We start from the raw sequence: 26,264 nt of genomic DNA on the forward strand, positions 1-26,264 counted from the left end.
GTCTGTTTCTTGGATGACATCCTGATCTTTTCGGAGTCGCAGCAAGAACATGACAAGCACGTCAAGGAAGTGCTGGGCAGGCTAAAGCAACACAGGCTCTACGCCAAGCTGGAGAAGTGCCAATTTGACGTGCCGGAGGTGGATTTTCTGGGCTACAAGCTGTCTGACAAGGGGCTCGCCATGGACAGCGCCAAGGTTCGAGCAGTGTTGGATTGGAAGAGCCCACGCAACCGGAAGGAGGTCCAACGGTTTGTCGGCTTTGCGAACTTCTATCGCAAGTTTATCAAGGGCTTCGCGATGCAGACGGCGGCCATCACTGACACCCTTAGCTCCAAGAAGAAGAAGTTCATCTGGACAGAGCAGGCGGAGCAGTCCTTTCAGGCCCTCAAGCGTCTCTTCGCGTCGGAAGAGCAGCTGCTTCATGTCAACCCCAGCATGCCGATGAGGGTGGAGACAGACGCTTCGGACAGAGCAGTGGGGGCGGTCCTGCTGCAGAAGGACCAGCAGGGCGTGTGGCGGCCGGGAGCGTTTTACTCCAGGAAGCTCAGCAAGTCCGAGCAGAACTACACCATATGGGACAGGGAGTTGCTGGCCATTCATGCAGCGTTCAAGGCGTGGAGGCACTTTCTGATCGGCGCCAAGCACACGGTGCAGGTTTGCACGGACCACAAGAATCTGGAACACTGGCGCACGGCACAGTTCCTGAACCAGAGGCAGATACGTTGGGCTGAGTTCTTTGCGGACTTCGACTTCCGAATAGAGTATGTCCCGGGGGACACCAACATCATGGCAGACGCTCTCTCCCGCAAGCCACAGTATCTGGAGGACGCAACACCAGCGGCCGCCATGCACATCTTTGCACCGACAGTGTGGGCGTGCGCCGCGGCGACCGTGGACCTAGAGGCGGTGCGGCGAGCGTTGCAGGGGGACTCCTTCGCACAAACGAAGATGGCAGAGGTGCGAGGGGGCAAGGCAGCGGCCGACGGTTTCCAGCTACGAGATGGATTGCTCATCCGTAAAGGGGCCATCTACGTGCCGGGTGACGAACTTCGAGCCAAGGTGCTACAGCAGCTGCACGACGCACCCACGGCCGGGCACTTTGGCAAGGAGAAGACGGTGGAATTAGTAGCCAGGGATTTCTGGTGGCCTGGAATGAGAGGGGAGGTCGCAGACTACGTGGCGAGGTGTGACACTTGCCAGAGGGCAAAGACGGTGCACAAACCCCCGGCTGGACTGTTGGAGCCGCTGCAAACTCCGGTCGAACCTTGGGAAAGGGTGGCTCTGGACTTTGTCACGGATCTGCCCAGCTCAAGGGGCAAGACGGCAGTGTTGGTGGTGGTGGACCTGTTCTCCAAGATGGCGCATTTCATTCCGTGTGCTAAGGTGGCCACGGCAGAGCAAACCGCCAAACTGTTCATAGACCACGTGTTCAAGGTTCACGGTCTGCCACGGTCTATTCTGTCCGACCGCGGGCGGCAGTTCATCTCGAACTTCTGGCAGAAGCTGATGGGCTTCCTAAACGTCAAGATCAATCTGGCGTCGGCGAGACACCCGCAGACCAACGGGCAAGCGGAGCGAGCCAATGCCATCATGCAGCAGTACCTGAGATGTTATGCGAACCAACAGCCTGCGACGTGGGTGGATTACCTGCCGCTTGCAGAGTTTGCCTACAACAACACGAAGCACGTATCCACGGGCGTCACGCCGTTCTTCGCCAACAACGGGCGGCACCCTAGAACCTTCCCGGGACTGGAATGCAGGGGAGAAGGGGAGCCGCAGTCAGCAGATGCGTTCGCGTCGGAGCTGCAGGAAGTCCACGATCAGCTGCGGCGCCACCTGGAGCTGGCTAAACACGCATACAAGGTACAAGCGGACAAACACAGAAGGGTTGGCGAAGAGCTCCACGTGGGAGACTGGGTCTGGTTAGCAGCCCACGCAGTGCCGGCCAGGTCGTTGGCCAAGAAGAAACTAGGGCATAAACAACTGGGGCCCTACCAAGTCGAAGAGCAGGTCAACCCGGTGGCTTTCAGGCTGGCGCTTCCGGAGGGTTCCAGAATGCATCCGGTGTTCCACAGATCGGTGCTCACTCCCTACAAGGCACCGCACAGGTTCCAGGAACCCGGAACGGCGCCGAGTCCGCTCAGAGAAGGAACGGGGCACGCGGGAGTGGCACAGGAGGAGCGCATCAACGAAGTCACGGAGATTTTGGACTCCAGATGGGGGGAAGAGGGAGTAGAATACTTTCTCGCCAGGGAGGGCACCCCGGCCAGTGCGAACAGCTGGGTGCCGGGCTACGCTTTAGACGAACCTCTGCTCAAAGACGAGTTTCATGCCCTCTTCCCACATAGACCTATGCCAGCGGACTTTTTCGACGACTGGCTTTTCACGCCCACGCTTTCGGACAGCACGTTCAGGGGGTTCGACTCGGACGAGGAACCGACACGAGACGTCCGTTCCCCGGAGGGGTCACCCTCGGGATCTGTCTCAGAACCCTCGTATTGGTGGGACGATAGGCCGGAGGAGCAGTTCCGCAGGAAGTGGCTGGACTGTTCCGGCCGAGCAACGCCGCCTGGAGGAAGTGCGGGAGAGACGGACATGGACATTTTCGGGGACGACCCTGGTTTCGAGCACGGCGGCACAGAGATGGAAGAGGAGGTGACTGTCGTCAACGAGAGCAGGGAGGAAGACCCGGAAGAGTTCCGATGGAGGCCTGCCACGGGAAGCGACCGATATCCGACGTTCGTCCCTTTGCAACAGCAGCCCCCAGCTCCAGCACCGGAAGGAGGGGAGGGGGGACTGGGGGGCTTCGAGGGGGGGATGGATGTCAGGGGTTTAGGTGCAGAGGCACGGGCAAGGGAGGAAACAGAGAGCGAAGGGGAGGAGACAGAGGAAAGGATGAGTGATGACGACGACCCGAGATCTCCCAGTCTTTCCAGTGAATCAGAGGATTCACAGAAAGGAGCACCAGTGGCCAGGGCAAGGGGGGAATCTAGAGAGGCACCCCAGGAAGATAGAGCCAGAGGAGACTCAGGGGGGAGCAGCTGGAAATCGGGACCAGCGTCACCGCCAGGAAGCAGGGAAGAGGAAAGGAGCCAGGGGGGAAGCGCTGGCAGCTCACCACAGGAGGGAGGGCAGGAGTCAGGAGTGGCCACACCTCCATCGGGGAGCGAAGAAACGGTTAAGAGGAAAGTGGAAGGTTGGGCGCGCGCGCCAAGTTCAAATGCAGAGGAAGGCGGCGCAGTGAGCAGCCCCGAAAGGGAACCAGGTCCTAAAGCCCGGCGCAAGGAGGCAGAAGGGTCCGGGTCAGCGTCAGAAGAATCCCGGAAGGAAGAAGCCCCGGGGGGTAGAGGGACCCAGAGGAGGACAGTCAGGAGGAAAAGGTGGAGCAAGGCTAGGATATTAAGTTGGTGCGCACGGGGCGGAGACTCAGACGGAGCCTCGCCGATCTAGCTAGTAGACGTAGAGTTGCAGACAGCAGCGTGAGAATGGAAACTGTAATTCAATAAAGACTTTTACTTAATGACCGCTGGCTAGCGTGATCCTCTGTGAGCTAGGATCTTGAAGCAGCTCTGACAGTATCAATTTCTGCTGGCATGTATTGTTTCATTCTATTATAGAGAAGCCTCTAGCTATAGAGATTGTTTTAAGAACTTTGTAACATTTAAAGGGGTTAATATGTTAGATAAAGCAGGGGGGGGGATCAAGACAAACATTTTTATTACTGGACATGAGGGGGGTAGTTCTGATTAAATTACATGATTATTTGAATGGGATAGAAGACAGAGTGCATCATTTCTTGCCCTCAACTTTAATGCCTTTAATCAAATAATGACCTTCTGGAAATAGTTAATTTTAAGCATTTGGAAAGATCAATACCACTTTGCCACCAAAAAATGGCCCAGATGATGTGAAATTTGATGTATTTAAAGTACCATTTCACCCTTTTAACCTAGTAAATAATTTAAAATGCTTTCAGTAATCTTTTGCCACCATTATGTATCTCATTGTTCTAAGTATTATGACTTACTTTCTTTTTTCCAAAAGCAACCTTCCTGCACTATGAAGGGCTTGCAGGTCTAAGCCCAAGATAGCACACAGTATTGACTTTAACTTTCCTGAAATACATGGTTGCTTTCCATTTATATTAGTGCAATCATCCAGACGATATGCAATGAGACTTAAATGTTGTTTTTTTGAGAGGAATTACTTGTATTTCGAATTTGCCTTCTCTCATTTTAGTCTTATGTTAAAGGTGATGAATTAGGTCGCTTAGATTATTTCAAAAGTCCGTTTTATCCAGTTTGTGGAACATTGCTATAAAATTATGTTTGAATGCCTTCAGCTTTGTAAATGGGAAAAATTACCCTCTATTAGCATGTTTGTGGGCAGATTAAAAACTGTCTTCATTAGCATAAGGAACACTTACTGATTCTTTATAAAACTAGAAAATTATTTGCTGAATGATAAATTGCTAGCTTTACAGTTAGTTGTTGTTGACAATGAGCTCATTCAAAATGCGTGCCGCAGTTTAGTCTACAACAAGACTGAATTCCTTTTTTACTCAGAACTACTGTTTAATGGATTATGTACTTAAACCCTGTTCATACTGCATATGAAATGTAATTCATGCTTTTCACTAAAACGTTTGTATCAAATAGCCTTCTTATTTAGACTGATTTCGTTTAATACTGTATATTTTTATGATACTCTACCCCAGAGATTGTAACACAATACTCCTGCATATATAATTTTGGAAAGGAAAAAACAACACTCTGAATATTAAGATTAGGCAACATGAATTTGTGCATGGATCTTAAAACTCAGAAATGTTACCTAAATCGTTCAGAGAAAAAAAGTTTAAATGGTTAAAAATAGGGCTACAGACCAAAGCAAAGAGAGCTTTATAATTAAAGGTGTTAGGCATTCACATTGCACTTCAAAAGGCTATTTTCTGGTGGCTAGATCCATCAGAATGTGGGTAGGCATACTTTTTCAAATGAGTGTCTGATTAATAGTCACATTTGTGGTCTAACAAATGGTACACATGCAGTTTTCCTTTGCTGAATCAGGACAAATGGTAGTTTTGCCCTTGACTTCACTCGGATGGTTGTTAGACTCAAAAGTTCTTTCCCTTTACTATAGCATATAGAATTACGTGGCAGTAAAAAATCATCTTTGTTTTTACTAGACCTGTACCGTATGTAATTGCCCATTTGACAAATAAGAAATTTGGTGGTCCTTTTGGAAACCAAGGTGTTCGTATTCAGACTTGATTAAGCATTTTGAGGTCTAAAATGTAGCAATGCTATATATTAAACTATAACAAAAAAAAAGATAAATAGATGAATTCTTTGAGATGCTCATACATACATTTGATTTATATAATATTCTAAGCACTGGGTTTTTATATCCAGGAAATAATTTTTGTAGTGCATTCCTTTCATTTTAAAAGTTTTTGTAAGAAAATGCCAAAGAAAATGTAACACCCACCCCCCAAAAAAACCCCCTTAACTACCTCTTTTTCACCGTTTTCTTGCTTACTATAGCAAGACTTGCATATGTCACTCAGCTGCTATAAAGTGCATAGCAGTATTTCCTTTGTGGCAGATGGATTTAAAACTTGACTTCTCAATAAATGTAGGTTTACAATACATAACTTTACAGGATTTGTGTTGTATATAACAGGTTTGAACATATTATCTCAGAATTCATCTGCATGGCATTTTCAGCTTATCCCAGGGCCCATGCCAGTTATCTTAAGTAATAGGGAGAAAGTGTACTGATTGATAGCAGCTAAAGGCGTGATTCTGAATAGAAACAAAGGCTTTACAACAGAAGGTGTCAAATTAAACTTCGTCAGTTTGAAAAGTAGTAACATCCTGAAAGTTCATCTAACATATTTACATGTGACTAATGTTTATATTTTGCCTTCTTCCTTCTTTATATGCAGTGTAATGCTGCCTGCCTGGCAAATTTGCTGCACAGAAGTGTAGGATGTTCCTACTGTCATTTTAGGTTCTACTCTTTTTTTCGAAGTATGTACAAAGCCTAAGGGCAGACTTCCATATGTGGTGGTGCGCTCCCTTTTAATAGACAGATTTTCCCTTCCTTAAAAAAATTGAACGTGTAATATTTGATGTGCAAAAGGCATATATATTATTTAGAAACTTATCGCCCGCCCTTCTACCGCATTCACACCACAGAGAGCCACTTAAAACAATGGCAACACAACGTTCCCATAATAAATCAACAATAGAAAACAAACCAATATAAAAATTAAAATGGGCATGGAAGATAAAAGCCCTAAATAGGGTTCGCCTTATAAAACAAAAGCTTGGTGGAAGGCAAAAGTTTTCAAGTCAGCAGAAAGCAGCAAGAAAGCTTGGGCAAAATGGGGGAGTGTTAAGCATCACAGTGCAAGGCACTGTTTCTATTCTTGGCTAAGCTTTTTCAAGTCCCGAGACATTAATTTGCAATGGAGTTTTCCTTGTATAACCCACAGAATTCAGCCCAGTTTTTCCAAATGAAAAAAGAAATGCAATAGTAGATTTTTAAAGCACCCGATTCTCGCCCCCAGAATGTTAAGCATTATGTCTTTTCCATTTGCAGTTTTGTTATATGCAGTGTTTGAACCAATTTGTGGTTTTATTCAACGACAAATGCTAATTACTGCTTGACATGGCCATTTCATCTGAGAGAGGTTTCTCCTCTGAAGTCTTCAGAGTAGGGATGGTGATGGGGTACCCTGAAAATACGGGAATAAAAATGGTAGATAACAAAGTCATAACCCTGTTGACATATGTTTAGTAATTTAAAAATATATTATTTTTTTAATATAATGCTATAATGTTTTTAAATGGTGCTGTCCCCTCCTACCATATATTACTAGTAGCATTTCAAGAAATCTCAGTGTTATTTTAAAAAATAAGCAGGTGAGGCGATACATATATTTTTCATATTTTAAGATCAAACATGAGACGAGAAGCTTTTTAAAGTTTTGGCTTCAGTTTTAAATTTTATCAAAAAATTAGGTGATTTTAATCTTTCAAAATTAGTGGACTACCCTTAAAAAGCTAAGAGAGTTGCATTTATACTTGCAATTCATCACACTGTTTGGGGGTGAGGAATTAGAAGTATTATTTCAGGGCAAAGGTTAATAGCAAACTACTGGAAATGTTTTATTAGTCATGGGTAATTAATAAAGATATGTCTGCACTTAAAACACAGAAGTGACAACAAGAGCAAAATACTTGCTAAATGAGTCAATGTTTTTCTCTTCCTTCCTTCCTTCCTTCCAGAATTACTTGTTAAGCGCACCCCAACCAAGATTTTTTAAGGAAATATTTTTGATAACTGTAAAGAACAAACAGTGGCTTCCCACCAACTATCTTCTAAAGTGGTATCAAGATTTAGAGAACAAAATTGATGAGAGATTATGGGGTTTTTACTCCAGCAACATCTGAAGGGTACCACATTGGCTAGCCATACAATAGAGTGTGTGTTCAATAGATGTTTCTGTATGTTCGTCAAATGTTAGTGAACACTTACACCTTGGCACAGCCAAGCAACAGGTAATCCTTACACATCTCCTTTATTTTACCCTATCCAGCCTATAAGCCATGCAAATTATTAGTGCTCTGGCACCCAGGCAACTTGTATGTTAGACACAGGGAGCCGGATGGGGATTTGACTGGTAGGTACAGAGTAGCTGTTTGGATTTTGGCAAATATATATTTATGTTATGTATCTCATGATACAAAAGTACCAGATATTTTAAGGGAGCAAAGAGATTACTGTCTTATGTCTTTATTGACTATTGTCTTACTTGTCCATTACGCCTTTACTGAAATCAAATGATGATTTGAAATAGCTCAGGAGAATCCATTCATAATATTGAATGCATGGTAAATTTGCACAATCTGTTATTTCACTGGTCTAAGCAGTAAACCTGCATTTTATCTGGCACATAGCCTCCTCCACACATTAGAAACCTCCCTATCCTTGGAGATCTAACATGTCAGGTAGAAAGCTTTTACTCTGACCTGCTTGGTTTCTCTGTGCAGGGAGGAGACCATCCATTCATGTAAGTAACCAGTATTTGGATCTGTAGAGCCAATAAACTTCAGAAACAAAAGTTTTGGGTTGCTGACCTGGACCCACATCTGACCTGCTCTAGCTCTTGTCTCAATCCAGTCAATATTTTTGAAATCAAAACATGACAACTCTGGGATCTGTTATTTGTATGTTGAATAGCAATCCTCTTTCACTGTTCTTTGGTTATCCTATTTTAAGGATTGTAGCGCATATGGTACAGAAAAGTGATTAAATCCCATTGATTTCAGTAGGAGTTGATGCATGCTGGATTTTCCCCAGATTGTGAAATCCACAACTTGCTTTCTGCAGAAATGGTAGAATGGTTCAATGAGAAAATTTCTCCAGTGGGCATGTTGGGAATTTTGAGAGACAGTCATAAGAGACCAGTCACAAATTGCAGGGGTGGCGGTGGCATAACACAAAATGGGCACCACACCGAAGAGATGAAGAAAATGGTGTGGCCATGCCCTTACCCAGTGCTTTTTTTCTGGGGGGATACTGGGGTACGCATACCCATAAACATTTTGTGGATTTTTAGTTTCTTCTCTAGCATGGTGAATCGTCAGTTCCGTTGCTAACCCCGATGTCCATTTACTGTATTTTTCCCGATTTGAACTATAAAATGGTGATTTTATTGAGTCAAAATGAGAGTAACCCGACTCTTTATGTAAGCTACAACTGTGGTGAGGATGCTATTGGCACAAAGATGGAAAACCGATAAGATACCAATGAAGGAAGAATGGCAAGAAAAACTTATGGAATATGCCGAATGGCAAACCTAACTGAAAGACTTTGAAACAAGAACAAAAAATATTTTAAGAAAGACTGGGAACCATTTTCAGCTTATATAAAAAATCAGTGCAAAGAACTAGACTCACTAACAGGTTTTGAATGACCATTTACAATTGACAAAAATTATATAATTTAAAAGTTAAAACATAAAAAGGACTGAAAAAGGGATACAGTCGTACCTCTACTTACATATCCCTCTAGATACAGAATCTTTGGGTTATGGCCACTGCAAACCCAGAAGTGTATACTTCCAGGTTTCACCGTGCATGCATGCACAGAAGTGTTCAGTCGTGCTGTGCACATGCACAGAAGCACACCTCTATTTACATAATTTTCGGGGTGCGAACGGACCCCTGGAACGAATTAAGTTCGTATCCGGAGAGTCCACTGTATGCAGGAACTAATACTGTTTTAAATAAACCAGATAAGGTGGTTGAGGGAAGTCTGGGGGGAATGGGGAAATTTTGGGATTATGTTATATGTTATGAATCAATATTGGAAAAAATGGAAAAAGTATTTTAAAAAATGAGAGTACCCATCAACTTTTTTTTTAATAGAAAAAAAGCACTGCCCTTACCCTTAGTGAGGAAACATGAACCTACACCAGCCATTTCAGTGCTTGTCTCAAAGAAAAGTTCTTTTCCCCTCTCTTCTACTAGGAGCAGGAGGGAGGGTGTCCAGTCCTGCATCTGGAGTGGGTTCAGTGTGGGAGTGGCTGAGCCAACGCAAGCTAGAACGGATCAGCAATAGCAAACTGTCTCTCCTGTAGTGTTGATTTTGAAGGGATATTTACTGACACCTTTGGTGGGACATATGGCTGATACTGGCAGCCATACCAATACCCCCATGTCAAAAGCATTATTGCACAGTCATACCTCGTGTTGCGTTAGGTTCATGTTGCGTCTTTTCGGCTTGCGAATGCAGCAAACCCAGAAGTGTATACTGCGTCGTGTGTGCAGAAGCGCCGCTCTAGTTGTGGACTTTTCAGGGTGCGAACGGCACCCCGGAACGGATTGTGTCTGCAACTAGAGGTACCACTGTATAGGTTGTATTCAAGTTATGACCTGTTCATTGCTAAAAACCAGTAACATTGCAGCCCTAACGGGGAAATGTGGTTCTGTTGTCATTTCGTCCAGGCTACAGTAATGCCCTCTACATGTTTAGAAATGTCAACTGTCACAAAATGCTGCTACCAGAATGGTAATAATGGGTGATTAACTGTCCAGGGTCCCTTTACCTTACTTTACCTTTACCTAATAGCTGGTAGATGATCTGCTTACATTATACATAGTGTTTGTATTGACCTTTAGAACCCATATCAGTTTGAGACCATATTATTTGAAGCACCATCTATACCCATATGAACCAATCAGTCCCTAAGGTCAGCCTCAGAGGCCCTGTTCTCTGGTCTACCACTAAAAAAGGTCAGGTCAGTTGGTACCAGGCAGACCAAATGGCCCCATGACTTTTGGGACCCCTACCTCCAAGACCTGTGTTTGGTCCTATTCTGTTGTTATTTCAAATGGATCCTGAAAAGCATTTTATACCATCAAGGTTTTCAGTTATTTTACTGTTGGTTTGCTATATTTTAATTTGATGTGTTTTATGGGTTGCTTTGATATTCATGATACTATAATGTTGTAGCCTAATTTCTTATCTTGTAAGCTGCCATAGATTACTTGACCATAAAATGTAATAATTTAACAATAATAATTTATTTCTCCCCCCCTCCCTTGAATAATATGGATTGCATAGTTAAAGCATTCAGAGTTAAATCTGAAAGGGAATTATCAATGTTGTACTAATTTTGTTTATTTCCCTGTATTCATACAGAGCAAACTAAATACTAGTTTCCTTTGTCCTGTTTCTTTAAAACCAATAATAATAAAAAATTCAAATAATGCCACAGATATCATTTAAGATGGCATGTAGGCAATTGCTAAACCGTTAAGGGGGGAAAATCTGTGCATCTATTTTAGAAGCAAATTAGCATTTGCTACAGTTCTCCTGGGACAATCTTTTGGCATACTTTCAAGCCTGCTTTTCCCTAGAACATGCCTGGGTTAGAGCAGGTGCTTTTATAGACAGTTTGCATGTGCTGTGATATGGAGAAGAGTGTGGTCTTTTTCATATCATACATAAAATCATGAGTTTAATTTTGAAACCAGAAGACTCTGAATTGGGTAAAAGATTTGTCAACAGGTTTCAGTTCTGACTGCAGAACTACCTGGGCACATGAGCAAGAATGAGGCTATCTTGCTCAATGATGTCTTTTCAAAAGATTGTTCTCTTTCAAAAGGACATTAGAAAACTTCTGCATCGTAAGATTTATGTGAGCCAGCTTTATATAGTCAAAACAGATGAATGAAGCTCTCTCTTATTCGAAGTAAGAAAAATATCACTAGGATTCCCTTTTTGTAAAAAATAATAATAGTGAAAATAACACCTAACATGCAAGCTACCCAAATGCTCTTTTTATGCCCTCAGATGAATATGGGCTTACATAAAGGAAAATCAACTGCAGAGACACAATAGTGGACTGAGAATCCTCTCTCATATATTTGAAATATATGATGCATTGCTGCTTTGTGTGATGGGGTGGGGTTTTTTTTTTGGGGGGGGGGCTACAAGGGATCTGTTTAATAGAAGCTAGGTTATTATTCCAAAAGTTGGCTTTCTTGATAGTTTCGTACAACAAAATGACTGACTGTTGTTGTTTTTACCAGATTATGAAGTTATAAGGCCACTCCCAAGGTGTAAACTATGCCTGCATTCATCCCGTTTCCTTCCAAGGAAAGCGTTTGTATGGTCGTGCTTTCTTGTTAAAGTGGTCTAAAATTTTGATATTATTTCAAGGGATGGCTCTGTGAACTCCTGCGCTGGAAAGAAGATCCTTCACCTGAGAATAGAACCCTGTGGGAGAATCTGTCAATGATCCGGAGATTCCTCAGTCTTCCTCAGCCTGAAAGAGATGCCATTTATGAACAAGAAAGCAATGCAGTTCATCACCATGGCGACAGGCCTTCCCACATTATCCATGTTCCAGCAGAGCAGATTCAGGTTGGTTTACCTTTGCCTATTCAGAGTTAAGAAGAACAACAAAACCTAGTTTATCTTGAAAAAGAAACCATTCCTTCTATTTCTGCTCTATTAAATAGAAGTTTTATTATGAATAAGATTATTTCAGAATTAAAATCTGCCATTGTTCACCTTTAGTTGAATGCTTGACTTTTTGTGCAATACAGAATCATGTGTACATAGTACACTAGAATTAATTTTAGGGTTTCCTGATCAGTAGTTCCTCCACGTTAGTTCCAGATTTTTAAACTTCTTTTTAAAAAACGAGCTGGGAAGGTGCAAGAGTTGCCAAAACTGGATATTCACAAAGTAATATGCATGTACTTCAGGCATTTTCTTCTTCTTTTCAGTAGCTCTTGCACCCACAATTGCAGGAGCTGCAGATAGCGATGCTTAAAAAAAGAACTGGTGTGCATGCATACCTCTTACTTGTGGCAATAATTTATAAATGTGGAGGACGTAAATATACCAGGTGCCATAATGTTGAAATAAAAGTCCAGTTGATGCAATTGACAATGTTTCATTTAAGTGAAAATCATGGGAGGAGTTCCAGCCCCAAATTCTTCATCCCACTTGCCCCCCGTTTGAAAATTGGGATGAGTCAATGTTTGTTTGTTTTTCCTTCAGAGCCCCTCTCCCACCAACCTTGGGAAAGGAGAGCATAGAGGCGCTTTCTTACCTGGCCTGCTGACCACTGGACCTTGGCTGGGTGCTGCTCCCCAGGTGAGCTGGCACGAGTTTAATGTGTCAGGGACAGTTATGGAGGGGTTTCAGGACTTGAATCAACAGATTCCTTCCATATAAATACAGAACAGGAAATGCTGCCTCTCTGGGAATGGACAAGGCTTAACTTTATTATAAGCTGCCCTGATAATAAATTTTGAAGGGTGGGGGTGGTACAAGTCTCTTGTACTAAAGACAGACTTGGGGGTCAGCCTTTCACTTTCCCCTTTCTTTTCCAAGAATAGATAGCCCCCTGTCCCCTGACTACACTCAAGACTCTGAATCGTTCATATTATTACTATGGAACTATTTACAAAGCCAAAAAAGCACACCTGTGTTATTAAAGATAAAACAAACTGAACAATGGAATATTGGCTGCTTGAAATGATGAAAGCTGAGAAACTTAATGTTTGATTTAGCAAAGCGAGGGAGAGAAAGGTCTGTGCTAAAAAAAACACACATTACTGTACTTGCTTGAAAATTGCCAGTTTTCATACACTTATCATTTGTTAATGCATTTTAACACGAGAATAAAGGGAAAAGCTTATGCAACCACATACATCCTTAGTTTTGGACATGGTTTCACCTTTTATACAAATGCTCATATCCTGAGCATTCTTAGCAAAATGGATCTTACTAATCCTTTGGAAATTAGCAGGATTTAGGCTAAGTAAGCATAGTTAAGGTTGGGCTGCATGTGAGCAGTAGCCAACAAAGTTGTAGGTGTACATAAGACTCTACCTCCATACGTGCAATATTAGATGTGCCATATTCCCAACTTTAGTTGCTATGTATGGAAAATATGTGACCTTTTTAAAAGAGTGCATACATACATATGCAGCATCTTTGTGACCTTGTGAAATTTGGGCATAGCATTTAAATAAATGTATTCAAAGGCCTGAAAATTGCTTACATAACCTCATTGCACCCAAGTATGCTGGTATGACATCCTCATGCACAAAGCATGTCCCTGCCTTTATATTTGCACAGGTTTCACAGCCTTCTTTACACTTGTTTAAGTTCCACTGATGTTTCATCTGATGCTTAGGAGTTCAAGCTTATCACATGTAATTCTGGCTTTATTGAGTTTTTGGAATTAATAACAATCTAGTCATTGGGTTTTTTTAAAAAAACTTAGATGCTCTCGTCATAGTATCTCCTTTAAAAAATTCTGAAACTTTTCACTTTGCCATTAGCAGTACCTAAGTAATAATTCAAAAACACTATTGAGGGATAGGTAAGTACAAGCAGGACTTCCAGTAAAACTTTACACTATAGGGTGTTCTTGTTCAGTGATCCAGGCAACCAGTCATACCATGCCATTCCCCAGTCCTCATTGGGAGGTTTATGGAGGCGTGATTGCCTTCCCTCCCCACAATTTTTGTAATTCTACAAAATTCAGTCTTCTCCCAAAAATGCTGATTTCTCCCTCCTCTTCTTGGTTGATTCTATTTTGGCTAAATAAAAATGAGAACTGGGAGAATTGAATTTGCTATTAGTTTAAGTGAAGATGTTTATATGCAACTTCTAAATGGAGATAGTGGGGGAAAAGGATATAGATGGCAGTTATTCTAATATTGTACACCACATGGCTTTACTTCTCCTTTCTGAAGATGTGTTTTATGATAATACTGTTCAGAGTAGTTAACATTTGGGCTATACCATATGTCTTCCCCCCATTTTTTTTTAATCAGTTTATGATTATTTGACGTACCCAGCAGTAACCCATGACCCACGTAATGCATGGAAACAACCATATTTAAGATATCTGATATGATTTCTTGCATGCAGCAGCAGCAGCAGCAGCAGCTGCTTCCTACCTCTTCTGCAAGTATTCCCCTTCCTTCTCTTTTCATAGCTAATGCTGCCCAACTGCACACATTAGTTGGCAGTACAAAAATACAGTGGTGCCTCGCAAGACGAAATTAATCCGTTCCGCGAGTCTCTTCGTCTAGCGTTTTTTCCGTCTTGCGAAGCAACCCTATTAGCGGATCAGCCGCTATTAGCAGTTTAGCGGCTATTAAAGGCTTAGCGGCTATTAAAGACTTAGCGGCTTAGTGGCTAAAAGGCTATTAGTGGCTTAGAAAAAGGGGGGGGAAATCGCAAAACTCGCAAGACTTTTTCGTTTTGCGAAGCAAGCCCATAGGGAAATTCGTCTTGCAAAGTGCATCAAAAAACGGAAAACCCTTTCGTCTAGCGGGTTTTTCATCTTGCGAGGCATTCGTCTTGCGGGGCACCACTGTATGGTAGAGAAAAGGCATGAACTTTCCTGCAACAACACAGCCCAGAGGCCAAATTCGCAGACTCCTCACCGACTTTTCAAACAGGAGTTAATCACACAATCCGGACCTTCATACAATCAGCTACTCAGACATAGAGTCCTGTTCAAATTGGAAACTATGAAGGGGAAGGACTTGTGCCATTCCTCCGTGATATATTTCATCACACACACTCCCAGCTGGATTGGTGAACTGAGCCCACCATAACTGTAATTGACATTCAATTTATATCTCATTTTTCCAGAAGGATTTGTGCCACAAGTGGCTAGCATTACATGGGAACTGATCTAAAATTAACCACGGTTTGCAGGAAACAAAAGTTGGAACTGAATTTGCAAACCTGTGGCTAGCTATGGTTAGCATCAAATGTATACATGCAGTGCTAACCGTAGTTAAAAGACAAGAGTTGGAGAATCTGTATGGGAAAGTGAGGGAGAAAGAATGAGATGTAGGGGGAATATGGAAACCCATGGGGCAGTCATCAGGTAGTGTTATTCCTGCCCCGGCTCAGTATGGGTAAACACAATTACTTTAAATGTTTTTAAAGAAACCAATATTTCTTATTTCTTGTATTGAACAAAAAAGTCAGTGTGGTTTTCTTTGTCTACCAGCAGCAGCAACAACAACAACAACAGCAACAGCAGCAACAGCAACAACAACAGCAGCAGCAACAGCCACCACCACCAGGCCCCAGATTACCCCCAAGGCAGCCAACAGTAGCATCACCAGCTGAATCTGAGGATGAAAATCGTCAGAAGACCCGCCCACGAACAAAGATTTCCGTGGAAGCCCTGGGCATCCTTCAGAGTTTTATACAAGATGTAGGCCTATATCCAGATGAAGAAGCAATCCAGACTCTTTCAGCTCAACTTGATCTTCCCAAATACACCATCATCAAATTCTTTCAGAACCAGCGATATTATGTCAAGCACCATGGAAAGCTGAAAGACAACTCAGGCTTGGAGGTGGATGTTGCAGAATATAAGGAAGAAGAGCTGCTTAAGGATTTGGAAGAGGCTGCACAAGACAAAAATACGAACACACTTTTTTCAGTTAAATTAGAAGAAGAGTTATCTGTAGAAGGGAACACTGACATTAATAATGAGTTGAAAGACTGATTGAAAAAGTATTTATTCAACAGTGTCACTGCTATTTACTAATGAAATGAAAATTCCATCCTGTGTTCTGTCAGCAACCTCTATTCATTGTTTGGCCAATGAATCTTCCAAAACTTGCACAAAAGTTGAAAAAGGATAATGCAGACTGCACTAGATATTTTACAATTTGCTTCAGAGCTACAGATGAAGCATTGAGGATTGTTTCATATTAATTTGTGTTCACTGGGTACACCAAGATGTATCCAATAAGCATGATATCTGTGGGTTGTTTTTTATTATTATTATTCTAGAGCTTTCAGACAAGCATTACTTTTGTGATTTATTGTTTTGGTTTTGGTTTATTTTCCAATTATTACTGTTAACACTCCACACTTGATCTTTGAAAGCTCACATTTATTTAAATAATAGAAGAAAAAGAAGAAGAAGAAGAGTTTGTTACTCTTGCTCTATTGTATGTTACAAAAGAACTATAGACTGTGGGATGCAGTTTAAAGTTAACATATGCCAACAAATGCCTTGTATTATATGGCACTGCCGTAACTCAGATTTGTTTTCTTTTCAGAAATAAGAGGTCACTGTATCTTTTTCATTCTCATTCTCATTGTTACATGATTTTTTGAAAACAAAATGTGAAACACTGTTTTATCCCCATTATTTATTTGTAGATCCTACAGCATCATGTTGTAATTAATTTTTAGAAGTTTCCGTTAAATGTAATATTGCTTCTCTTGTTATCATACTGATTTTTTTTTCTATTTATAAATGTATTTTGATGGGCAGTAAAACAAAGTGTCTTAAAAGTTTTAAATAGAGAAAATGTGCTTTACACAGTTGCCTATAAAAAGTGCTCTATGTTATCCAAGCAATTCATACTATAAGCTTCACTCTTATTGTTGTATGCAATTTTTACTATCATGCAAATAAGCTTAGGTAAATAAAACTAATAGATCACCTTAGAAACTTATGCAATTAATGTGAAAATAATTGATGTTTGCAATGTGTCTTCCTTTGGTTTACAATCAATTTTAAAGCTACAGCTGTATAAATTTTCTGTATAAAGGTGTATTTCTTTTTTATGAGTTTATTGCTATGAAAACACCAGTTATTTTGTTACAGCTGGCTGTTTTTATAAGTGTATCACAATTTTCTTTAAGCAGAAATGTTCTGACTAGGAGTGGTTATTGACTGTAACTACACAATTAAAATTGTTTGTATGGTATGATACGACAGGGTTTGTCTGCTTTTATATATGTGTTGAAGTAGCATCCTAAAACATATGTTGGTACTTTTATCCATCACTTTGAGAGAGGTTTCTTCAATTTGCCTCCTTATTTCTTATTTTCAATGACCTAAAACTATGAATCTGACAAAAGGATACTTCTAAAGGAAACCCAGTTTTCCTGTGAAAATCATAACCTGTCTCGTCTTGGCTTTAAAAGTTGCCTGCCCAACAGAGATAGCAGGATATTATTGAGTCAAAAGGCTATCAGGCAAAAACATATTTACAGTTCCTGGCAGTAATGCACTTATAATGGATGCAGCTGGTTTTGTTTTACAGTATTTGAATTTATGATAACACTGTTCCTTATACTAATGTATACACATGTTTTGCTTTGTTTTTTAAAAAAACCATTAATATTCACAAAGTAAATAGGAAAGACGTACAATCCCTTACTAGGCAAGATTATTTTTAATGAACATTAATAAGCTGGTGATATAGAAGTAATAATTATAGGGTTTTGATTTCATATGGACTACATGTTGAGGCTTGTAAGAGCTGAAGTAAGGGAGACAAAAGAGAAAGCTAAAGAATATTGGTATGTTTCTCCAAAATAAAAGCTTATTGAGGAGCCTGAGAGTTCCATTAAATGTTTAAATAGAAATTTAAAGTAATCATGCTAAAAGGATTTAAATGATTACAAGCATTATGCCTAGAATAATTCTTCAAGAAAGTGTATTTTAGGAAACTGTTTTCACCATGTGTTTTGCAAATAACACAAGAAAAATTCTACTTCCATTGAAAACTGGTTTATATTTTGCTAGTGTCTGCCATCTTGTTAGCACTACCATTTTTTCTTTTGAAAGGAATATGTCTGACAATTCAAGATGTGCAATACAATACCCAATGTGCATTTGAAAATTCTTCAATTTCTGCTTGCCAATAATTGTTTTTCTTCCCTGCAGGTTGTTTTGCTTCCTTTTAGTTTTTCATTGTTGTTGTTAAAGCAGGTACATTAAGATAAATCCCACTGGTGCTAGGTCAACAGCTGATGGAAACTGGGTACATCCACCAGGAAACTAATGCCAGATTTATGCTAAAGAAAATTTATCAGTGAAACTCACTTGGGTGTTAACATGTTTTAGATTGAATTGCATGTGTCTGTTTGAAGAAGACGGGGGCAATTAACAGTTCTAATTTAGACAATGATGGGAGAGCAGGTAATACTTACTTTCAGTCCATGAAGTAAGAAGGCCTCTGGAAGGTAAAACATTGGTCTGCAGGTGGCACGAGACTAAGTGGACTCAAGCTTCAAATAGCCCTTGAAGGGAAATAATAAACGAGTGCTCTTTACTTGTCAGTGAATCAATATTTTCTGCTTGGGAAAAACTATTGGTGTTCTTGGAAGTGATGATGTTCTGTATTAAATAAACTCCTTTGGGTATGACTACTGTTTCAAAAGCCAGAGCCTGAACAGAGGTTAGCAGCAACTTAGGCAAACATGAGTGGGAAAAAGGCTTTCTTATATGGAAATACAAAAAGCTAGCACCAATTCATTCAGCTTCAAACACGTATTTGCATAACTTGAGCGCTTATGCTTGTTTTTCCAAGACATTGGAGTACAGAAATGGTCATGCAGTAGTGTTTCACACTAAACACTATTATACAATAGCAATATCAGGTGGTTGAGTACCTATCATCTGAAAAGCAAAATGGGACTCCCTACCCCAAATTGAGTATTTTCTACATAGTTGTAGGGCTCCTTAGATGTGCTGAAATATAGAAATCTGTATAAATAACACAAAGTAGGGAGATCAAATAGACAATATGTGGAGTGGGTAAATGTTGAGTATCAGTTAAAAACAACGTAGGGGAAAGGGGTAAATCTGCCTGCTGGATTCCCTAACAGCTTATTAAATCTTCAGCATTTTAGTGTGAACTTCTAATAAATTTTTGTATACAGTTTTGACAAATGTACACATTTTTGCAAGCAATTTCTCCCAATACTATCGTGAGTAATGTTCATTTTTATGCAAATCTTCCTCCATTATATGTATTTCAGTAAACATTGTTTGGGTGGAGAACGGATAAATGCAAATTTTAATTATGGCTGTGTTTGGGTTCTCATTTCAAAAAGTGAGAATTTTGATAGATTCAGCTTTGATTGCAAACTGATTCAAATTTCTCTCCATCCCTATTGAGAGGATAAAGTATCAGTAGATGCAGTACCTCATTTCCACATTGCAAACTTCCAGTTCTTGCATATCATTAATTTGTTCTGCATCCTGCTGAAGCTGATTCTTTAAAAATAGAACAGGGTAGTCTTTGAGGTGCCACTAGGCTCACACTTTCTTTTCTCACATATGCGACTAGATACTATAGCATCAATACTGAAGCAATTCCGGTTTTTGCATGTGAAGGTTAGCTTACAGCTTCAGCATATTATCATGAGTTCAAAATTTTGCATAACACTCCAGCTAGTGTTTGACAGCATTAAAGTGGAGAAATGACAGAAAGTCACATTCTGTCCTAATGGCCTTGAAGGGTGAGAACTATGGATGTATCTTGTATTATTCTGATTTGATTCTGTTTCTAAATAATTAACATAGTAGATACTCACAGTTCCAGTTGTGAATGATAAGATTCGTTTGATGATAATCTTATTGATTTTGACATAAGACAAGAGCGTCTTAATTTTTGGCTTTCTGCAATGAGTGATTTCAGAACAATTGTTTGAAAGATTTTATGAGCTGCATTGTATGGCTGGGATCCAAGGAGCTACTTTTAAGTGTACCCAAAAGCTTGAGAATTCCCAGTGGAATTTTTGGCTTTTTTCCCTTTGGAACAGATCCCCCCCCCCCCCGCATGCATTGTATGGTACCAAAAACTGCTTGTAAATGTTCCTTTAATTTAGTGTTGGTTGCCATATTGCCAAATTTTGTTCAGATTGTAATCATGCCACCCAGTGCCTATTAGACCAACAGCTGGCCTAGATCCCTAGCTTTCATATTTCAAAAAGAGCAAGTCTCTAGCCTTTGTATAACTCAAGATATGAAGCAAAAATATGCAGGAACTATTTCTCCCAGTTACATTTTGAAAATCCCCTTCCTGCCTCTTAGTGTACTTAGCCAATGACTGAAATTAAAGAAGTACTAGTGATAGAGATGAAAACGTTAAGAGGGGTGCACCAATTGTCTGGACTTCCAGGTTTCATTTCTAATCTTTTTACTTCTCTGCTGAAGACTTACTGCCTACAGAGCAGTGTTGAGAAAACCAGAATTTAGTGTAGCTGTGACAGAAGATAGCAGGGAAAACATGAGTTCATGCTGTTTATAACTTGCACAATAAAAAGCTTTTGTTTTGTTTTTTAGTTTGTAAACGTTTGAAAATATTACCCAGCCAATGCAGATAAAGTTGATGCAAGAGCATGGATTACATCAGCTATGCAAAGTAGCAGAGTGTTGTTAGATCCAGGATGCATCCTGATTTGTTTGCATGGAGGTTTTCTATTAATCAATTACCCATCCACCAATTGCTATACCACACTTTCTAGTGCATTTTCGTGCCATTTTTCCTTACTACAAAATGTCCAGTTTTTAAATGTGACTTTGTTGCACCAGAGCACTTTAATCTGCTTTAACTGCATAAACCCAAAGTTGTTAGTATGCAATTGAATCCCTCCTGCAAAAAGTGACAGTCTGCAGGGGAATCTATATTATTAGAATGGTGAATGAGTAGTATAGGATAACCTTGCAGTTTGATTGGTTGCTTGGTTCTCCAGTCAAAAATACCCTCTGCAAAATATATTTTGGGTCTCAACAAAGATCATTTGACTTCCATTGCCCCTATCAGTCTTCCATCCCAAATCCATTACTCAGTTGCACACAGAGTTTGATTTTGCATTGACCTGTATTAGTCATATACACATTGCACTTTCCCCATCATCACATGACTATACACTGGTACCTCGGGTTACATACGTTTCAGGTTACATAATACCTCAGGTTAAGAACTTTGCTTCAGGATGAGAACAGAAATTGTGCTCTAGTGGCACGGCGGCAGCAGGAGGCCCCATTAACTAAAGTGGTTAAGAACAGTTTCAGGTTAAGAACGGACCTCTGGAATGAATTAAGTACATAACCTGAGGTACCACTGTACTAAGTCCCAACCGCTTGAAGTTTAAGGCTCAAATTGCAGTGTCTCATGCCTTTTCCCATCTGTACAGTGATATCCTTGGTTATTTCACAGGGGTGCAACAGGTTAAACTGTAGAACCTACATACAGTCTGAAACGGTGTTTGACCTTGCCTTCAGATGCCCCCTCCAATCTGGCTTCCTATCAACAAAAATGTATTGTGTTTATTAATGCTAGATCGTTGTTTCACTTTTGTCTAATATCCTGAAAAGAAGCATGTCACTCCATCAGTTTCATAGGAAAGAGCTTATAAATATATAACTTTTTTTGTTAAGCATCTTCAGTTGGAGTCAGAAAAGGCTAAACTTCCTTTCAGAAATCCATGTTGCATGTTATGCAGAGTGAGTCTTTTGAGTAAGAATGGATGAATGAAGAGGACATTCTCAGTTTATTTCTCATTTTTCCACCCTTAAATCCAGTTCTTCACATCAGTTCCACATCAGTTTATGATTTCTTAAAAAGTCATGGGAATACATCTATCTACATTTTAGGGCAAATGTTTCCTATTATACAATTTTTGATGTGCAATTTCCCAGCTATACATAATTTTGCAAAGAAATTCTTCATAATACAATGCATGTTTGTATGTTATTTTTACAAAAGTAAAGATTTTTATGCACACTACTGAATATGCTGGAGGACTGTATAGCAGAATTCAGAGAAGTGTGAATTTCAAAGAGTTGTGTTTCAGTTCACGTATGGTTTCGGAAGGTGCAAATTAGATAAATAGGCCTTTTAATGCAAACTGAATCTAATTTATTCCCCACCTCTACTTACGACTTTTTAAGTTGCCTGAGATAAGCTTATGGTTGTCAATCAGAACTTTCTTGCCAGCTTCTAACCCCAGAACCATTTCCCCCATGATCCTATTTCCCAGTCCCCCACTTTCTCTCCTTCTGTTCCCATACCTTGCTTCCGCCCTCTCCTCGGTATGCTTAAGATCCATCCCTAAAGTGTACTGTTAGTGTTGCCATATGTCCGGAATTTCCCAGACTGGATGAGGGTAGAGTCAGCCGGGAATTATAGTTGCTAAGCAAACCTGAGTGAAGCCTCCCTCCCTCAGGTCCATTCATCAAGCCATGCCCCCTAAGGCTGCCATGGATAGGCTCGTTTGAATCAGCGGGTTTGGCGGGAACCTGTGAGCCTCCATGGCAGCTGAGGGGGGCGTGCTGCGCTCAAAATCGTGCATCGCATTGAAGCAGCAAGGGAAGCACAGTGTCAGGCCACAACCACTGCTTACCGAAGAGGTACGGTAAGCTGCCATTGCCATACATCCGGAATTTCCTAGACATACCCGGGATTCGGCCATCAGGAACAGCGTCTAGGCAGGAATCACTGAAATGTCCAGGAAAATCCAGATGTACTGTTCAATGAAGAATAATAGTTAATGTTCTAAAAAGGGTAGGGGAAATACTGCATCAAGTTTAGTAAATTATGTTGCAATCACATACCAAGTTAAGAAGAACCAACTCCCATTGTTTTCAATGTGGCTTACTCCCAGGCAAATGGGCATACAAATGCAGTCTATATTATTATTTCACAGTGATATCAGATAGACCTAACTTTTCCAGTAGATCCAGCTTTGCCTTAGTTTGAGTTTTTCATTTTTAAATTGGGAGAGCTGACAAGGAAGGGAAGGCGTCAAAGTGCTAGTTAATTTGTTATGATTTCCTGGGTCTTCAAAAAGAAGTCTTTTGGCATCTTACAGATTTTGTTGGTCTCTGCCACAATGTGTCTGTGAATCTTTAAAATGTCATGCAAGATTCAGCTGCCGCATGACTCAAAAGTGGTAGGCCCCTTTCCTATAGCATTTAAGAGAAACATGTGAACACATTAGTCGTACCTTGCATTAGAAAAGATTGATCCTGCTTGAAGAAATAAGCCTGAGAAGAGAGAGGGAAAAATTTTATATTGATGAGGACGCTTTCCTTGACTCTCCGTTGGTGTATTCCTTAACTACTAGCCCTCAGAGGGCACATTGTCTCTGGTGAAAATGAGCAAAATCTTATGCGTTTTTGTCACCCTGGGTGTTTTCCCACTGGTGAAACATCAGAACTAATCAAATGTTTAACCATTTCCTGTCAACAAGTTTTTCCTTCCTGTTTGAAAAAGTTTCTCCCCCCCCATCTTTCCCACTAATTTTGAAAAGTCCAGTAAATGTAAGGTTTCTTGAAATGAAAAGGCTGCCATTAAATTTAATCCCATTGCCAGAACCTGGGTTAGTAGTAGATTAATAATAATAAATCAAATACTTAAACTAGCCTATCACTTCTTGTCTTGCCCTACTCTTAAAACCAATTAAACTTAGTATATGAGGAAATTGCTATAAACCATTGCCAGAGCAATCCTATACATGTGTACTCAGAAGGAAGTACCATTTAGTGCAAAGGAGCTTACTCCCAAGGAAGGCAGTATATGATTGTAACCTAAGTATCATTTACAACAGGGGTGGGGAACTTCAGAACCAAATGCAGCCATCCAGACTTCTGTATCCATCCCATGGAACTCTTTCCAGGCCACGCGCCCTCTAGGCCACAATCTTCTCCCCGACTCTCCCAGGCCCTGCTCTGTGCTCTCCTTGAGTGCTTGCCTGGCTGGCATATGTTCTTGAACTCTTGCTTGTCTGAAATGAGTGGTGTGGGGATGGGGGAATGGGTGTGTAGAAGAAACCTCTGTGTGGTTGGAACATATAACCCATGATACAAAGGTAATACATCCCTTGCTTCTTCTCCTCCTCCTCCTGCCTATCGCCCTGCCTATTGCTGGCATTTGGCCCCCAGAAGGTTACCCACGAGGGAATGTGGCCCTCAGTGTTCCCCATTACTGATTTCCAACCTTTATCTTATTTTATTTAACATATTTATACTGGTGGTTGTTTTTTTAGACTCTCTCCACAATGTTGCAAACATATCATATACAAAACAGAGTTTAAAAGTTTAACAGCACAATCCAGTGCACGCATGCTAAGAAGTAAATTCCATTGAATTCAGTGAGACTTATGTCACAGACAAGTGTGTATAGGATTCCACATTAACTCTTCCCCCCTTAAGAAAAACCAGTGAAACTAGCCAGCACAGGAAAACAACAGCCCCAACTAGCACAGTAACAGCAACGTATCAGCAGCTCACTTAACAGTGGCATTGAGCAGCAGGTGCAAGAGGTGTCTTCAAGGCCCACTTAAAAATTTGTAGGGATGGGAAGCAAATGCCACAGATGTGGGGCCACATAATCAACCAGTATGAACACTATTTTACAGGTGGGCATTTGAGGCAGAGAGAAAGCAAGGGTGAATGGTGTAGATAAAACTTCTAACATGCTCAAGTGTTGTCTTGAACATGATCCCAGGCCCAGGTTTGGTACTCTGTCATTCCTTTTGGACATGCAATACTTGATCAGCAGCCTCAATATTTCATCTATCCACACCTCTTCGGAATACACTGTTTAAATGGAAATATACTTCTTCAAATATCTGCAGTAAGAGCAATGGACAGAAGACACCACCTGCTTTTCACTCTTATGCCCACAGGCAGTCTCTTCACCCCTTTTAATGAAGAGAAATGCCACTCGGTTTCTTTACATTTTCAGCTAAGAATTGCTTAAGAAGATATTGAGCAAAACCCACTCACCCTGCTTTGGAGGCAGCAACCTTGCAGATGCTTAAACTGGGCATATCTAGATCTGATGTATCTACTGAAATTAATGGAGTAGTCTGTCTAGGTAGGTGGCAACTGATCACATTAAAACACCAGTTAAAGAAATACCACAATTTGATTACAGACTACTGTTTGCAGCCAACCTTTCTTCAACCTGCCTCAGGTAATAACCCAGCATCATCTCTTTCCTCCCCAATAATAATAATGTGTTCCATATGTCCTTTAGAAAACCAAGTGCCTGTTATTTGAATACACATGGTATCAGTCCTTAAATTAGAATCTCTTGCAGTCTACCTGAGAAATAAAGCTCATACCGAAAAACAAATATTTTTACATATTCTATTTTAAGCATATACTTGAGGTCCCTCACCCTGCATATTAAAGCCAATGCCAAATATTGAGAAAATTATTTGTGCCTTTTCTAGGAATTATTTGTATCTTACCGGGGGGGGGGGGGAGGAGAGACCTCTACACATATTCTAAGAAGTTGCAAATCCTTTCTTAAAATCTGTAAAGAAAATGACACCAATTTTAATGAAAGGATTAGAGTCATGCTATAGCCTGCTGCCATTTAAATAACAGAAATGTGTTTGTTTGTTTATTTATTTATTTACTTACATTTATATATCTCCTATGCTTCATAACACTGAACTCAAAATATTTTTTTTTAAAAAATTGTCCAGTAGCACCTTAGAGACCAACTAAGTTTGTTCTGGGTATAAGCTTTCGTGTGCATGCACACTTCTTCAGATACACTGAAACAGAAGTCACCAGACCCTTATATATAGTGGGAGGGTGGGGTGGGGCTTTTCTCAGACGGGTAGTAGGAGATGGCTGATTGACTCAATGAGTATGGCAATCCAGTTGACAGCTATTAACGACTGCAATTAGTCCTACAGGAAAAGCAGGGGATAGTATGACCAAAAATAGCTTTAGCATATGTAATGACACAGTTACATGTGGCTCCCAGGCCATCTCTTGTAGAGGCACTGACCAAATCTAGACCTGCTTGGCTTCAGGAAGTTGGTAGCCTCAGCTGCTATCAAACCATACCCTGTATAGGCCCATGTGGAGAAACATGTTATCCTTCCACAAAACACATCTGATGCTCTAA

At 40.8% G+C, this 26,264-nt stretch overlaps 1 protein-coding gene and 1 long non-coding RNA gene across 19 annotated transcripts in view; one reads left to right on the forward strand and one right to left on the reverse strand.

Moving 5' to 3' along the window:
• Nucleotides 1–17,308, forward strand: part of SATB1 (SATB homeobox 1) — a 127,477-nt gene extending 110,169 nt beyond the window's left edge. For 10 of the 17 annotated variants that reach the window (XM_081164513.1, XM_081164510.1, XM_081164515.1 and 7 more), the window contains 3 exons: nt 11,743–11,946; nt 12,592–12,687; nt 15,578–17,308. In XM_081164513.1, coding sequence (XP_081020639.1) covers nt 11,743–11,946; nt 12,592–12,687; nt 15,578–16,084 — 807 coding nt within the window. In that variant the 3' untranslated portion in view covers nt 16,085–17,308. The remainder of the gene's footprint in view (nt 1–11,742; nt 11,947–12,591; nt 12,688–15,577) is intronic. The other 7 variants (XM_081164517.1, XM_081164507.1, XM_081164519.1 and 4 more) reach the window with 5 other exon arrangements.
• LOC308570248 overlaps nt 1–26,264 on the reverse strand; it is a 92,709-nt gene that overhangs the window by 38,331 nt on the left and 28,114 nt on the right. Inside the window, exons 2-4 of one of the 2 annotated variants that reach the window (XR_014001036.1) lie at nt 23,341–23,380; nt 18,535–18,624; nt 9,464–9,616 (exon numbers count right to left, since the gene is read on the reverse strand). This is a non-coding gene — a long non-coding RNA (uncharacterized lncRNA). The remainder of the gene's footprint in view (nt 1–9,463; nt 9,617–18,534; nt 18,625–23,340; nt 23,381–26,264) is intronic. The other variant, XR_014001035.1, reaches the window with a different exon arrangement.

The sequence above is a fragment of the Podarcis bocagei genome, assembly GCF_964188305.1.
Source record: "Podarcis bocagei genome assembly, chromosome: 12".
In the NCBI taxonomy this organism is placed as follows: Eukaryota; Metazoa; Chordata; class Lepidosauria; order Squamata; family Lacertidae; genus Podarcis; species Podarcis bocagei.